General features: G+C 36.4%; 1 protein-coding gene across 1 annotated transcript; it reads left to right on the plus strand.

The window, feature by feature from the left end:
• Positions 1 to 2,875: 2,875 nt before the first annotated feature.
• On the plus strand, positions 2,876 to 5,341 carry LOC143591237 (acetylserotonin O-methyltransferase-like). Its single transcript, XM_077071502.1, has 2 exons — positions 2,876 to 3,815; positions 5,045 to 5,341. The coding sequence occupies exons 1-2, from the start codon at positions 3,045 to 3,047 to the stop codon at positions 5,339 to 5,341; spliced, it is 1,068 nt and encodes a 355-aa protein (XP_076927617.1). The 5' UTR covers positions 2,876 to 3,044.
• Positions 5,342 to 18,278: the final 12,937 nt, after the last annotated feature.

Consider the following 18,278-nt stretch of genomic DNA (forward strand, 5'->3'; position numbering starts at 1 on the left):
ACCGTGCGATGGCCACCACAGTGAGTGAGATTCTTTGGTTACGATGGCTTTTGAAGGAATTGGACATTGAACAAAACAACCCTACACAACTATTTTGTGACAACTTAGCTGTTAAACACATTGCCAACAACCCGGTATTCCATAAAAGAACCAAACACGTAGAGATGGATTGTTACTTTGTAAGAGAACGAGTCGAGTCTAAAGACATAATGCCGTTGCACGTTGATACAAAGCTTCAAATTGCCGACCTGTTCACGAAGCCTTTGGGAGCACGGCAACTACAAGTATTCTTGACAAGTTAGGCATTCGTAACCTTCATGCTCCAACTTGAGAGGGAGTATAGGAAGGGAGTGATTTACGGGTTATTCCATCGTGAATATTCGGTCATAATTGTGATTGAGTTTCCTAATTCTTGTACTTAATCATAGGCTAGTTTTTCTCTTTTTTTTTGTATAAATGTATGACATACAATTGAAATAGGAGATAACCTTTTGTGATATCACAATCTTATGGATATAGCCTTATGCCACTAACTTCCGGTCACCAAGATCTATGCTTCGGCTAGGGTTTCATGCCCCAACCGCAACGTGGGATCAATTTACTACTTGAAAACGAATTTATTGTTGGAAGCTTGGAATATTGATCACGCTTATTTTAATAAGATTAAGTCGCAATCTATGTTGGGTGGATATTTATTTTGGTTGATAAATGATCTTGTGAATCACATATATTCCTAACTTAATATCATGTCATTGGCGTCCCTACGTACTGCTATGAACCTATGGTTGTGATATCACAATCAAAGACAAAATAAAGTTTATATCTTATCTTAATTTCATATATATATATTATCTTAATTTTCATAGAGATATATATTTGAGTTAAACAATGTTTGGTATGCAGAAAACTAGAAATGAGAGACGGAATTGAATGAACCATTATAAATGAATGAATAAAAAAGATGTATATGGTTGATCAACCGAATGGATCACATGGTAAAGGATCCATTTAAGATTTTTAAGGGTGTATACATAATGATATTTTAATGTTTTCCAGTAATGCATGACAACTTGTTTCTTAAACAGGACATACATACTTTTAGGGATGTGCCTGGTATCATACCGATACTGATCTCGAATTTCTCGATCTCAATTTTCTTAAATATTTGATACCGGTATTAATAGTATAAGTAAACTTTCAATAAATATGTACTGCTATGGTTGTGATATCACACTCAAAGCCAAAATAAAGCTTATATGTTGTTTTATTTTTCATAAAGAAACATTTGAGTTAAACTTTTTGGTAGGGTTTGTTATATAGGAATTAAAAGACAAATTGGAACGAACCATGTTAGAAATAAAATGCGTTTGATTGGTCACTTGAGTGAAATCACACACACATATATATATAGTTTATTGAATTTCCTTTAAACACCCTAAATTCATTCCATCCACTATGTTTTTTTTTTCTTTTTACTTTTTTTTAACCCTAAATCACCTCCAACACCCTCCCACCACCACAGCCAACCACCAACACCATTTCTCGCCACTGTTACCGTCACCACCTCCCGCCCACCGCCACCAACTATTGCCAACCACAATTCATGCTTGACGCCCACCACCACCGCCAACCATCGTTGCCATCGATCGTCGTCGGTGAATGTCACCATCACCAACAACCAAAATTACCACCCTCCACAACCACTTTCCACCATCACCAACCACCATCACCACCCACCGTTGTCATCGCCACCTACCACCACTCACTATCATTTCTATTTTATTCCCTTCTCTTTTCGTGCCTATCAAATAAAATAAAGTAATGATTCATTCTGTTCTCACATGGTAACCAAAACACCACAATAGAATAGTTATAATCAATTTCATTCATTTGTCCATTCATTACCTTGTTTATTTCATTTTTTATCCATTGCATTAACCTATACTCGCCTATAAGATTAAGCTAAGAGCATTCACATCCTATCCCTCATTTTTTGTGAGTGAGGGTTTTATAATGTAAGGAGTTTTTTAGGGTGTTGTGAGTGGATGAGAGAGAACATGCAATGATTTTTCAGTATATTGGAAAAAAAATTGAACGACAATGATTTATAAAACTCATGGAGTTGGTTAGAAAAGGCTAACCAATAAACAGAATTACAAGAAAATATGAGGGTTTTGGATCAACTGGGTCCAACTTATTTGTGTCTTTTTATTCTCATTTACAATGCGAAGAAACGAGAAGTGTAAAATACACTCTTAAATAAACTCCGTCTTTAAGTCACCTGCTTCAAAAATCGCATTATTTCTATTCTTCCAAATAACTCACCAAATAATTCCTTCCACCAATGATTTAAATACCTCAAAGTCCATGGATCTAAGTTCCATCACCATCCTTTATTTCATATTTTATTGTCAAACTCCACACTCTATCATTATTATTTAACCTAACTAAATAATAAGCCACCATTAAGTAAATAAAATTCTTTTATTTATTATTATCAAAAGTGGAATGTTACAGTGGTGTAGTGGTAAAAACCTTATGTTTCTTCATGGAGACTCAAGTTCAAACCCCACGTACCTCACTTTTGAGGGGTATGGGTGACTCAATGAAGAAAGACTGTGATCTTTGTGATCTCAGTTCGATCATGAGAGCGCCGGGTATTACCACCGGTGGGCTTTCTGGTGGGTGGGTTTTCCCCAGTACTGAAGATAACTTAGATGCGCTTAAGGGCTTCGTACGGCTAAGTTGGGCTAACTGGCTGTGACCTTTCACTATCGGGTCATCCTGTACGAAGTACTGGACAATTCTGTTACTTGTCCATTAAAAAAAACTTATACCCATGACCTGACCCACCTTACTCACTCTTACATGATTAAATAATTAATGCCTAATATAATAAAAGTAAACATTATCTTCAACATGTAAGTGTAACCTCATGAAATGGGATAAAATAGATTACTAAATAAAATCTAACCATGCGATACTTCTTGCTATTTAAATCATGCTAAAATCTCAAATTCATTGTACAATTTTAAGAAAAAGAAATGGGCACAGAAATAAAGAAAGAGAAAGCTCTTTTAAAAGACACAGAAGTGAAACCACAAGAAGAAATATGGAATTATATTCTTGGGTTCACTCACATTGCTCTTGTCAAGTGTGCCATTGAGCTTGGGATACCCGATATCCTCGAAAACCGTGAATCCCCGATAACACTAGTTGATCTAGCATCAGAGATCGGGTGTTCACAGTCTTCGTTGCATAGGGTTATGAGGTTTTTGATTCACTATAAAGTGTTTCAAGAAAAACCAATATCCGAAACATCCCTTGGATATGTTAAGACACCATTATCTAGACTCCTAACAAGACATGGAAATCATAGCATGGCTGACTTGGTTCTTTTAACAAGTAGTCCAGCAATGTTGGCTCCATGGGACAAGTTAAGTGCTTGGATGTTAGGTAACAAAGAATTACCATTCGAGGCGGCACATGGAAAAGATATATGGGAATATAGTGCGGCGAATCCTGGTTTTAGTAAGTCATTCAATGATGGAATGGCTTGTGAAGCACGGATTTTGGTGTCGGCCGTGTTGGAGAGTTGTTCACAGGTGTTTGAGGGGCTGACAACCCTTGTGGATGTTGGTGGTGGTGATGGGACCGCTCTACGGTTGATTGTGGAGGCTTGTCCATGGATCAAGGGGATTAATTTTGATCTCCCTCATGTGGTTTCAATGGCTCCAACATCTACTAATGGTGTTGAGCATCTTGGAGGTGATATGTTTGATCATGTTCCTAAAGCTGATGCTGTTTATGTGATGGTATGCACTACTTTTTTCTTAATTTTTAACTACTACTATAACCAATAAAGTTTTGTTTCTTTTTATTGTAAGGTTATAAATATAAAAGTGATTAAAATACGTCTATCACAAAGTGAAATATGTTTTCTTTGTATGATGAGATACTAACTTGTCACATTCATGAGTTTACATATATGTAATTTCGTGAGGTACATACATGTAATTTCGTGAACTATATATTTGAGGTTTTTAATAATCTGAACTGTGGCATATTGGCCGACATTAATTTCAATAAAAGAAATTCCCTAGGTTAATCTCAACTTTTATTCTATTGTTCTTCACCGAGCCTTTTCCTAACGGAGACTAACCTGGTTAGTTTTAAGGCAAAAAAAGTCATTTCTTCAAGTTTTGGGGACAAATGAAAAAGGTAATTAAACTTCAAACCAACCGTCATCTTCTCCGCCACCACCGCCATTGTTGCCATCATCGTCCCGCCACAGCTGCCAACACCACTATGCAGATTATAGGTTTATGAAGGGAGAGTTTGAAAATTTATATTATTATTAATTAATATATAGTGGTGGTGGTGGCGAGGTGGTGGGACGTTGGTGATGGCGGTGGCGGTGGAGGGACGATGGTGGCGGCAACGGCGATGTCGCTAGCGGAAGTGGCAAGAAGATGGTGGCGGCGATGGCGTTGGCGGTGGCGGCGGCGGGTTTTGAAGTTTAATTACGTTTTTATTTGTTTCCCAAACTTGGAGAAATGATATTTCTTGCCTTTAAACTAACTGGGTTAGTCTCTATTATGTAAATACTCGATGAAGGCCAATCGGGTGAAAGTTGGGATTAACCTAGGGAATTTCTTAAATTGCGATTAACATCAGCGAATAGGACAAAGTTCGAATTATTAAAATCCAATATCCCTTGTTTTTATTCTTTTTTTTTACCTTTCTAACCTCATAATTAAATATAAGAAAAAACTTGATTAGTTGGTGGTAATTTTCTTGGTTTTCTCATCTCTTTACTATAATTTTAAGATAATTTGATTAGTTTATATTTGTAATTCCCATCATTTATACGCGCATCTTTCACTTATAACAGGATGTTTACTTCAACTCACCTTTTGTAAACTAGCATAATCTTGACTAACTTTTTTTTTTTTTACTCTATCTTCCTTCATTTAATTTCAATACGATCATGTTTCGTGTTATGAATCATAACACAAGTAACGAGTAAGTTTGAATGTTGAAGAAAATATTGCATAATTGGGCGGATAAGGAATGCATTGCCATACTAAGAAGATGTCGAGAAGCTATTCCGCAAAATAAAGGGAAGGTGATTATCATAGATGCAGTATTAGGACGTGATGAAGAAAATGAGTTTAAAGGATTGGGATTGATGTTTGATATTAACATGATGATTTATACAAGCATAGGAAAAGAACGCAATTTAGAAGAATGGTCGTATGTGTTTCATGAGGCCGGATTCACTCGTTACACTATAAAACATATTCAAGCTCTTCAATCTGTTATTGAATTGTATCCTTAATCTTTATATTCACTATTTCCTTGGTTCTTATAATATTTGTATTTTTATAATGTATTCTATCTTCTATGTTTGTCATGTGTGTAATGTATTATTATGAAATAAATAAAGGATTCAAGTGATAAATTCAATGATACACAAAATTATGTGTTAAAATCGACAAACTTTGAAAGTTTAAAGGGTCAAACAATTAAACGAATGTACATGGTTAAAATAAAAATGTGTAAATTTGGCCCCACCGAACCGCTATGGATTTGTTGACCAGGTGAAGCAATTAACAAGGTAATGACACGTGGTAGATAATGAAGCGGCGAATTGTCACGCGCGTCGATGGCTCATCTTCCCAGCGAACCGTTGGCAGTGGTGCAAACGGTGCGTTGGCGGCTACATGTTTTCCAGCTTTGAAAGATTTTGACATGTGAAAGATTTAGCCCGACGGTCCGCTAAGGGTTGGCGAGCTTGGCTATAAATAGGGCCTTATGGGTGTCATTTTTAACATCGAATTTCTAGCGTTCTCCCTTGAAAATTGTTCTTGAGTTCATAGCCCTCTTCCTTGCCCGAGTCCTGAGACGATTTCCAAAGTCCCAACGTTTGATTCAAGTGAAAGTTATGCTAGATCACCGAAGCCGTAACCCAATTGTATAGCTTGTTGTTAAGCTCGTTAAGGTAACAATTAATTGTTTTAGTGAATTATTATCTAAGCTAAGACCTATGACGTAGACACGTAGTTATAGTCAATAATTTGAAAAGTAAACCTATTGGTATTAGTTTTCCATATAATATTTTTTTCTTATTATTTTTTCATTATCATAGTAACGAGCTGGATTACCCGCGCTACGCGACGGGGTCGTGAAGTCAACAATTTGGTTTATTAGTTGTTACGTCAAGTTTGTGTTGGGTATAAATTATTGTATTTTACATGAAATAAGCTATCATTAGAACCATATGTTTGTATAAAACCCCTACCAAAGGAAGCAAGATAGACCCAAATCAAACAAAATTGAGCATAGACCAAATAAAACATAAAACATGAAGCTACAAAATGCAGTAACCTAGACATAAAACATGAAGCTACAAAATGCAGTAACCTTATGACGCATTTTAAAAAATTGTGCACTTCCTCCAAATGTCAAACTTGAATATCAAGTCTAAAAACACACAAAATACAAGAAATTTATCAAACCTATAAGCTTTAGATTTTAAAGATATAATTCTTTATATCAATCTATACCACCTAATTTGGTAAAAGCATATATCATACAAGATCGGTAAAATTGCAGAAAACTAAATGAAATAATTGTAAATTCACAAGAAAAAAAAGAACGCAAAATATATGAACTCATTGTAAATTTACATATATATATATATATATATATATATAAATAAATAACGCAAAATATATGAAATCATTGTAAATTCATAGGAAAATCAACAAATTGCACATATCGGAGGCTCGGATAAGTTAAGTATCATCATAGCCTTCAGCATACAAAAGTTATCATCGTCAACAGACAATAGCCGCCGCCATAAACAGCCGGGGCCGTCGGCAACAGCAGGGCAACGCCAAGCCTAATTAATACCTCATTGACTCAAACCAAAAGGTTCTACGTTAGAAACAAAAGGCAACAGAAGGCACCGCCTTGGCCATAAATAGCCGTCTCGGCCGGCAATGAATGCTGCAGAATTGACAGAAGAATGAAATGTACAACAGCCGGTAACATCATAAAAATCGATACTGGTAAAACAGTAACAAAATGTGAGATAACAACCTCCCAAGCCGCCATAGATGGCCGGAATCACCGACAACCACCAACCAACACTACGTAAAATTCTCACCATCATGAGCGAAAGCAAAAGGTTCAAAGCGAGATAACAGAAAGCGCCACACGCCGGAACTGCCGACAACGACGGGGCAACGCCTTGTGTCTTTGTTTCTCTCTCTAGAACCCACCATTGGTACCTCTATCTCTAGTTGGTTGTAACCTGAGCATAAATATCTGTAGGTGTAGAACAGTAAAAAAATGTGAGACACCAGCCCAATTCAAATTAATATATATATATATATATAGTTACTACTAAATGATTACAGTAAAGTGATAGGCAAACAGGCAACAAGCTGCGTCGCAACCCCTTATTATTTTCTTGTACAAATGTACGTTTCTTCAATATGAACCTTTTAATAATAAAGAATACGATTAGTCAAATAGAGAACAACAAGTCAATTTGTTATTATAGTCTATCAAAGGATGTACGTTTTGTTAAAAAGTTTTAAACTATAAAACAAGATTAAAGTTTTAAAAGGAAGAAATGTTTGAAACCATAAAACCTGGCCCATCAAGGTCTAAGTTATATCCCATGATGACATAGGTTTTTGTACGAACCTATTAGGATAGGTTCAAGATAATCAATAATACGCAGGACCGAGCTTATCCATAGTTAAAGAGTCATAGATTATTAACATAGGATGATATGTAATCCTTAAAACGTTTTGACACGAACTGATAGCTAACAATCAGACTAAAATATACATGTGATGGATCCATGCATACATAGTGTAAAGTAGCAGGCATATTGTAGTCATGCACTCTTTTTTGTGATGTGTGTATGTTTTAAGTGGTTAATGATCCTAGGAAGAGAATATTGTCGTTGTTAAAAGTCATTGTTATTTGTTGTCTTAATAAATTATGAAAACCTTATGAGTAGCCAACAATATTTACTAGCAATAATTGATGCAACTGCAAAAGTGTTTTCAGGTAATCGAGAATAAGATGATAGACGATGATGAATGTCGGATGAAATTTGGAGATCCCAAGGCATAGATATTAGTTAGCGAATTTTGTAAATGTTTTATCCTTGTAACATCTTTAAACAAATGTTTGTGATCTTTAAGGGTGTTTAAATTTTTTGTTTAATAAATCAATATTCTAATAAAAACAAATTTTTGACACGTCACAAACTTTGATGAATTGACAAAATTGGTAGCAACTGCTGGTTATACGTGCAGCCCCTGAGGCCGTGTGTAACACCCATTGATTTTAGCAACTTAGGTATTTAACAAAGTACTTAGGTTTTAACCAGTTTAAGTTTGATAAAGTACGAATAAGACAGGACAATGTCAATTCCTATTCCTAATAAACCCTTCTAGATGTATCAAAACAGCAGTTATTTTACCGACTTCTTTAGCATCGATCGTCTTGTAGTGACGAGAGCGAGTCATGTAAGGTACATTCCTGGTTCACAACAAATGCCAATAGAGCTTTCAAGCGATAATCCAGATGGTATTTTGTAATACCATTCCTTAGATGAAGTGGAGGTTGAAAGTCAGGTCAACCAAGAGCTAAGCACATATACACATCTGACTGCCCTCAAAAGCGTCATCTAACTTCTCGGCCAGTCACTAGGTTACGAATGTTAAGATGTAGCGAGTCTATGGGTGCCCACTAGATTATTATACATATATGATATATGATGGCACACCATTGAAAACGAATTTATTGTTGGAATATTGATCAAGTTTATTTTAAAAAAATTTTAAAAACGTTAAGTCGCAATCTATATTTGGTGGATTTCTATTTCTGTTGATAATTGATTTTGTGAATCAACATATATTCATAACTTACTATTTAGTTCCAAAACGTGTTGTTCCAGACACGCAAACCGGCTCACGCCAGACCGTCCCAGGCCCATCACGTGAGAGGTAAATCAGCCTCACTCAGGGGCAAGGCGATTGGCGCTTAGTATCGGTTTCGAACCCACGACCTCTAGGTTATAGTTCCAAATCTTACATTCCCTTAACCAACTGCGCTACACGACGGGGACATAACTTACTATTGTGTCATTGTCGTCTAGGGTCCATATAAGGTTTTCAGGTGTGTACATAATGGTATTTTAATGTTTTCAATAAACCAGACTTGTAGAAAACGATAATTTTGATTCATTTTTTTCTTTTTTTTTTATTATTAAAAACCACTTTATATTACCATAGAAATTTCCAAACGATTTACAATGAAGTGGTAGGTAAGCGGGCAACAAGCTGCGCCGCAACCCCCTTTTGGATAGCAAACCCAATCCTACTAAAAACAAAGTTTTGGTTCTTATGGGCCGATAAGAATAGGCATTTGTATATTGATTCATTTCAAGCTTCCTACATTGGTCAATACCTGTCAGTTTTTGACTAAAAACCAGTCAACATTATGATAACTCGTTTCTTGTACTTGGATGCAAACAAGATTACAAAATCAGAAATAAAGTTTGTAATATAACATAAGGTTATATATATATAAAAAATATTCAAATTTGAGCTATTAAATGACCATATTGGTTAACGTACACTAACAAATAGCTTAACACTTCTAAAAATTATTCTAAGGATCCAAATAAAAAAATTTCGTGAAAGATCATTCAGAAAATGAAAGACGGAAAAAAAACTAAAAATGAAGCTTTTGGCCAAAACAAAAGAAAGTATTTTTGTAATGTAGTAGTCAAGTGGTTATTGGTTAAACGCACTTTGATATGACATGTAGAAAAAAGCCGTTTTTGAGTGTCTATGAGCATCACATGGTCAAGATTTTCTTCTTGTTATCCTTATAGATGAGTGGATAAGGTTAAAATACAAAGTACAAAAAAAAATGAGAATGTTGAAAAAAAATCTAATTCATTAATCTTTGATTTGGATGATGGAGATTAATTTAAGAATAAAAATTGATAAGAAGGAATGAATGTAATAATCCACTTATGATGATTTTCTCTCTTCACATGCAAGACACATATCAATTCATTCATCATTTTAAAATGTGTAACTTTTTCATACGGCATTTTTTTAGAAAATTTTCTTTTACCATAATAACAAACGTTTTTTTATCTTTAATATGAATATTATATTTTTATATAAAAATAAAAAAAATATTGGGTTTTTTTATATTGTATTATTTGGTTGTCCATTGGGTTTTTTTTATGCATTGTGTTATAGATTCATTGTGTTTTTCAATTAGTACTCATATTAAGGATAAACATTAAAACAAAGATTACGTCTCTTTGTGCTTAACATTTGTGTTTCCACTTATCATTGTGTTTAGTCAATGTGCTCAAAATTCACTTAATTCGAGAAAACTATTATTATTTTCATTGTGTATTACGTTAATATGTAGTTTCTATTGTGTTTTACGTTTCAGGTCATTGTGTTATGTATTTACCATTGTGTCTTACGTTTCAGGAAATTGTGTTATATGTATTCATTATTGTGGTTTATATTTCATGTTAATGTGTAATATGTATTTATTATTGTGTTTTATGTATTAGATAAATTGTTGGTATTTTTTTATTATATTTACATGGTGTTATTAGTATTTAAAAAACACACAATGATAAGTTAAAAGACACAATGGCGAAAAAAACACAATGACAAAGATAAAGACACAATGACGAAAAAACGACACAATAGCAAGCAAAAGACATAATGACCGAATTTTTTTATATAATAAAATCATAATCGTGTAAAAGGTAAAAAAGCATTTGCTATTTGGCTGTCCTCTCTGGTGAGGGGCTTCCCCAGTGCCACGCCAACGCCATGTGTGCACTAAGGGCTTCAAAGCACCACACCCCAAAGATGCCCCTCAATGGTTAAGATGCTTCGAAGCCTCTTAATTTTTTTTTCTTTTTTATAAATTTAATAAAACAACAAACTTAATATAACTTAATAATAAAATACAAACTAAATTCAACTAAATAATAAAAATCAAACTTAATTAAACTAAAAAACATAAAAAAACATACAAGTAGAAAAAAAATACAACTAATTTTCGGCGTCTGAGTCCTCGTTTGCGTATTTTGCCATCATCTTTTCTTTCTTTTTCTCAAAAAACGCCCGCGTGGCTGGATCTAGATGCGAGAGATCCTTTGCGAGGAGCTTGAAGTCCTTCTCTCGTTGCCACTCCGATTTATCCTTCTTTCTTTCTTCATGCATGGCTTTGTATTCCGCATGCATCGCTTTTCTTTCTTCGTGTATTATCTTGAGTTCCTCTTTCGAGTGTTTTTTTTTCCTCGCGAAACTCTTTAAGTGCAACCTCCAAGTTGTCAAACCGCGCGCTCACGTCGGAACTCATTGAGGATGTCGTTCTAAACGAAGACCCCCCAGTTCTAGCCGCCACCTTGGCCCTTTCTCTTCCTACCGGACGTGGCAACTCATCCGGTTCATCAAAAAGAAAATCGGGATCAATCTCGTTTAAGTTAAATTGAGAACGAGCATCCGACGCGACTTGAGACGGCGATTGATCGGCCGAAGTAGACGTTGTTTTTGACCGTTTGGACGGTCGCGGTGAAGATGTCGGGATCGGATGCCACTTTGGCGAGCTTGTGCATTTCTTCCAAATTTCAGACATCCCCATGCCGAAGTGGTGACCATGAAGGCCCTTGTATCGTTTCAACATATCCTTAATAAGGTCGGCGTCGTTCGTGCCGCTTCCTTTGTTGTTCTTAAGGCGAGTGTGAATTGTGGAGAAGTGGTTCATTTTTAAAACCATTGCCTTCCATTTGTTGGAGACGGAATCATCCACGCGGTAGCGACCTCGACCCATTATCTCAAAAAGCTTATCACGTATTTCTGTCCAAAATATCGCGGTGCGTTTACCGTCACCTAACATCGAGTCTTCGTATGAGTCGATCCACGCTTGCGCCAACGCCGATTCCTCACCGTCTTCCCACTTTTTCCTGTCATACATTTCGGTTGGTGTTTGATCGGCAACAACCTTTTTTTTATGGCTTCGCTTGCGATGAACTTGGGGTTCGTCGACTTGGGTTTCGGGATATTGGTTTCGACAGCTTGGGTTTCGGGTGTTTGGGTTTGAGGTGTTTGGGTTTGGGGTGGCGGAGGCATGCACGGCATTGGCATTCGATAAAACATATCGTTTGGAAATGATTGTACGTTTGGAGGCATTGCAGGTACATGTTGGTTGGCAAAGTAAGGGTTGGTAGGGTCATTATTTGCGAGTAAACTAGCCCACCACCTTTGAGACTGATCCCACGGGTTTGGGTTGGTGTTTGGGTTTTGGTTAGGGTTTGAGCTCGAGCTCGTGTTCTGGTTTAGATTCGGGTTTGAGCTCGAGCCGGTGAAATTTGAGAAATGATTCATGGTAGAGAGTTGGAAGTTTTTTGTTATGAAATATGATAGTAATTTGGTATTTGTTTGAGTATAAAATGATAAAATGAGTTAGTATTTATAAATAAAATAATTAGTTTTTCTTAAATGTAGCCGTTTATGAACGTTAGAGGGGGGGGGGGGGGGACCCACCAAAACTTTCAAAGCGCGCCGGCTGTTTGAACCACCAAAGCATCGGCGCCCAAGGAAGCACCGCGCCCCACTGCGGTGTTCCGCGCCCGTCGGCGCCCGCCACCTCAGCCTTTGGAGCTTATAGTGACCAGTTTTATGGTGAACTTTAAAAAAAACTGTTGGAATACCGTATGCCCGAGACACATAATTAGGTTAATGTGGCTAGTCGTGTTTGATCCAAGTCGGGTCATACCCAATAACGAGTTAGACACACACCAATTATGTATTTGTTAAGATAAGATCTATAAGACAAATACAGAACACGACACATTTAGAAAATCGGGTTTCTGAATACTTACTTGAAAGTGTTAAATAAATTAATTGGTTAATTTATTTATTCAAATAATTATTATTGGAATGATTATTTAACTATATGTTCTTTTGTAAAATGGTTTATAAAAGATGGGGTGTTTATATATTTTATAAAGTATAAAATAAATAAAATAAAAAAAAAATAAAAAAAAAAAATTTATTTGGGGCCGGTTTTGGGTGGGCCCCACACCCCAAAAGTTTTGGTCAAGAATCTTGTCATGGATATGGGATAGATTGAGTAAACTTCACTTGACCAAAATACCTAACATATGATGTGAGAAAGATTTTGTTTTATATCTTTGAAACAAGTAAACAAAACATAACTTTCAAGGAAGCAAAAACCAACTCTTTCTTTCTTTCTTGGTTTTGGTTTTCGGCCAAGAACAAAAGAAGAGGCTCGGGTCTCGGTTTCTCGTGTTCAAGCTTCCTAACATAGCTCGGTGTGTGTTGGAGGCTCGGGGTATATTCTGTTTGAGGATTTTCTTTTGAAAGTCTAGCTTCAACATCATCATCTTCTTCAACATCAACTACACTCTTAAAGGGTTAAGAATGTAAGTGTTTATAGCTTTGATAGTTTAGTCTTTCTCGTATCATTTGATCCTTGCTTCGGGTTTCTAATAAATAGATTATTGGTAATCTTATGACATGAATAAACTAGGTTGTTCATGAACACATATCATATAAACTTGTAATATATATATATATATACATATGGATAGATATGTTTAGTTTGTATATATCACGCTTCCGCCTTAATTGTGACTAGTTAAATGGTTAACTAAGTATAAATTATCCATAGAAACCCAACAAATGGCATCAAGAGCCGGGATACGGGAAACTAAGCTTCGGGTTTTCGGTTTTATATTTTTCCCCTTGAAAGATTTTATACAAAAATAAACATGCATGATTTTTTGTATTTAATCTTGTTATTATTTTTGGCTTTGTTCAAAAAAAAAATATATATATAAAACCGAGTTCATGGGCCGAAGCCCAATTCGGATGTGATTGGGTCGAAGCCCACTTCATTAGGTTAATGGGTTAACCGAGAAGAAAAATAAAGGAGGGAAGAAAGTTAAATGGGCCGAAGCCCATTTTGGTTAAATGGGCCGAAGCCCATTAGACTTTTCATTGGGCCGAAGCCCATGTGTTTTGGACAAGTGGGCCGAAGCTCATAATTAAGTTATTGGGTCAAGCCCAAATGGGTTGGGCTAGGCCCGATAAGGTCAAGGGGTTTTGGAACGGGTTCCTAAGACATAACGGGTTATGTTTGTTAAAACTAGACCGAGCCGTAGACCAAATGGACGTTTGTTGTGATTGTTATTAATTATTCAAAGTTTCGGTTTGTAATAATTAATTAAGGGCAGTTTTGTAATTATTTATTCATATGGGTATGTAATAAATAGTTTATTTGTAATATCTTTATTTTATAGAAAAATGTATTAGGACATTTGTTATGTAAATTTAAAGAAGATTGCAAAATTGGAAGTTTGGGCCTTATTGGGCCGGGTATGGTGATAATGGGTCTCACAAGCCCATTAAGGGGATTCAAGCCCAAAAGGACCTAAGCCCACCAATTAAGCCCAAATGGAAGCTTATGGAAGCTAAGGCCCAAGTTCAAGCCCTATGGATCACAACGGGGTTGAAGAAGATGCTTGACGCATTTGGATGCGGGATCGAGTGGGAGCTACAACATCCATGTGTCATGTGTCCCTTAGGATCGGACCTAAGACACACACTTGTTTCGGCTAACAAGTGTGGTCTAACTTAGTGGCTCGTGTCTAGTATAATTGTGTATGCTTGTTAATTGATTGTTTGATTGTGTGGTTGTTAGATATTAGGATATCAACTTCGTCACATAGAATTAATTAACAAAGCATAAAACGGGTTCTAATAATTATCGGTAATTACGTGACACGTAGTTTAATAAAATGGATTTATTAACTAGCCGTCTCACGCCCATAATAAAATGGTTTTATTATAAATTAGAATTTTGAAAATGGTTTCAAAATAATCATGTTACTAAATGCATGTTAGAACATGATTTAAAGTTTTACAACTAGAATTATTAAAACTAAAAAAAATCCCTTTTAAAATTAAGGATAACAAGTTAAACACCATCCTTTTGTACAACGCTTAACATATTAGTAAGCTCTTAGTGGGAAAAAGGTCACCTAACCGCGTAGAGTAAATTAATATGTTGAGGTAATATTGGCATATAAATGGGAAAAAGGTCACCTAACCGTTTGTATGTTAATATTACAAGTTGATACAAGTAGGACGACTTAAATTAGAACCATGTGAAGAGGGTCACCCAAACATGGGGTCTAATAGGTGTTGATGGGATTAACATGCCGACACGAAATATGATTTCGAACCGGTCCCATAAACTCTAGAAGTTGCAAAAGGGTTTGCAATTGTTATGAATAACTACCTTGATAAACCGACAATGGGAAAAAGGTCACCTAACCGGAGTCGGGTTTATCGTTGGATTCTAGATTTTAATTATTAATTATATTTGGTATATATAAAAGGGTATTAATAATTAAAAAGGTAAAACACTAAAATGAACTTAATTAAAATTCTGCAGATGGCCGCACACGTCGACGACAACATAATCCCTAACGTCCAAAATGTATCTCTCCGATCTATTCTCGCTAAAGATCGTCTTAACCACAATAACTTTTCAGATTGGTTCCGAAATTTAAGGATTGTTCTAAAACAAGAAAAATTATATCATGTTTTGGAAACACCTATCCCCAATGAACCGGAAGAGGGAAGTGAGGTCGAATATATGAATTGGGTCCAACACACGGAAGATTCCATTCAAGTGTCATGCCTCATGTTGGCGACTATGGTTCCCGAAATCCAAAAGGATTTCGAAAACCATAATGCGTACGACATGATTACTCAACTTAAGGAAATGTTCCTTAAGCAATCAAGAGTTGAAAGGTTCGAAACGGTTCGAGCCTTGCATGCATGTAGAATGGATGATAATCAACCAGTTTCAACTTATGTGCTTAAGATGAAAAGTTACATTGATCGCCTCGCCAAGCTCAATTGTCCCATCTCAAAAGAGTTAGCTACGGATTTGATCCTTAACTCTTTGTCGAAAAGGTTCGACACTTTCGTGTTAAATTATAACATGAACGGGTGGGACAAAAACATTGGAGAACTTCACTCAATGCTTAAAACAGCCGAGGCGAGCATGGGTAAAAGGGTTTTACCCATGTTTGCGATCAATGAAGGTAAATCCAAGAATCGATCTCAACCCAATCCTAAGGCTAAGGTAGCAAAAAGAAAGGGTCCTCCTATGCATCTTAAGGGTAAGGGCAAATCACCGGTTATGGCAAAGAAACAAAAGGTTGTGGAACCGAGGGGACATAAGGATGATCCTTGTTTTGGTTGTGGGGAGACCGGACATTGGAAACGCAATTGCCCGGTCTACCTAAAAGAGCTAAGAGACAAGAGGAATGCGGGGCATGCCTCGGGTAATGTCTTTATGATTAATATTGAGCTAAATCTTATTTCTTCTAACACATGGGTATTGGATACCGGATGTGGAACTCACATTTGCAATTGGTTGCAGGGGTTCAAAAGGAATGAAGACTTAAAGAAGGGCGAAGTGAGTCTTTTCATGGGCAACGGTGCAAGGGTGCAAGTGGTCGCTAGAGGAGACTTCACTTTATCGCTTCCAAGAGGTTTGGAAGTTGTTTTGAGAAATGTTTTGTATGCTCCTAGTTTGACTAGGAACATTATTTCTGTGCACCTTCTTAGACAATGTAACTTTGACTTTAAATTTGTAAAATCAGAAATGCATGTATCATCTAATGGTATCTTTTATTTTAAAGCTGTACCAAACAACGGTATTTATGAATTGGTTCATGACAATACCTTAAATAGCTCATTATATCAAACTTCCACTAAAAGACTCAAAAAGGATTTGAGTGATTCCTACATTTGGCATTGTCGTCTTGGACACATAAACAAGAATCGTGTAAATACTCTCCAAAAGAATGGTCTTTTGAAAACAAATGAGTTAGGTTCGTTTGATGAGTGTGAATCTTGTATTCAAGGCAAGATGACCAAAGAACCTTTTAAAGGTACAAATGAAAGGGCTAAGGACTTGTTAGGTATCATACATACGGATGTATGCGGACCTCTCAAGCCCACTAGTAGGAATAGTGAAAGGTACTTCATTACCTTTACCGACGATTTTAGTCGATATGGGTATGTGTATCTAATGAAACACAAACATGAAGCCTTTGAAATGTTCAAGGAATTTCAAAATGAAGTACAAAATCAGCTCGACCGAACAATCAAGGTACTCCGCTCCGATAGAGGAGGCGAATACCTAAGTGATGCTTTTCAAAGTCATCTTAGAGATTGTGGAATTATTTCACAGCTCACTCCTCCTGGTACTCCTCAACATAACGGAGTATCCGAGAGGAGGAATCGAACACTGTTGGACATGGTTCGATCAATGATGGCAAGAAGCTCACTACCACCATCATTTTGGGGATATGCGCTACTTACAGCGGCTCGTATTTTGAATATGGCCCCGACCAAAAAGGTGGATCGAATACCCTATGAAGTGTGGCATGGAAAGGTTCCATCCTTTTCATATTTAAGGGTATGGGGATGCATAGTTTATGTTAAACGTGACACCCCAAATAAGCTTGAGGCTCGATCCATCAGGTGTATCTTCATAGGATACCCAAAGGATAATATAGGATATATATTCTATGATCCTAGTGAACAAAAGGTGTTTGTTTCACGCAAAGGATACTTCTTAGAAACTAAGTTCCTTATGGAAGGACCTAGTGAAAAGAGAGTGGAACTTGAAGAGGTTCAAGAATCACTGGATGATACACAGTTGGTCGATACTAGTTTTCAACACGAGGATGTTGAAGGTGATCAAATGGTTGATCATACACACGTTGCTCGCAGATCTAGTAGGATTAGTCGACCTCCCAAGAAATATGGATTTCTCGTGGATGATTGCTACTTGGTCGATTCGGATGAACCGATCTCCTACAAAGATGCTATGTCACAACCTGATTGTGACAAGTGGCTTGAAGCCATGAGCGCCGAGATGCAATCCATGCACGATAACCAAGTTTGGGAATTGGTTGATCGTCCACTTAACTCCAAAATGGTTGGATGTAAGTGGGTCTTCAAGAAGAAGACCGATATGCATGGAAATTTAGATACTTACAAAGCACGACTTGTAGCAAAAGGTTTCACGCAAACTCAAGGGATTGATTATGATGAAACCTTTTCGCCGGTCGCGATGCTTAAGTCGAT

The sequence above is a fragment of the Bidens hawaiensis genome, unplaced genomic scaffold, assembly GCF_021521415.1.
Source record: "Bidens hawaiensis isolate Kalapana, Puna unplaced genomic scaffold, B.hawaiensis_p1.1 tig00039486_1, whole genome shotgun sequence".
Taxonomy (NCBI): Eukaryota; Viridiplantae; Streptophyta; class Magnoliopsida; order Asterales; family Asteraceae; genus Bidens; species Bidens hawaiensis.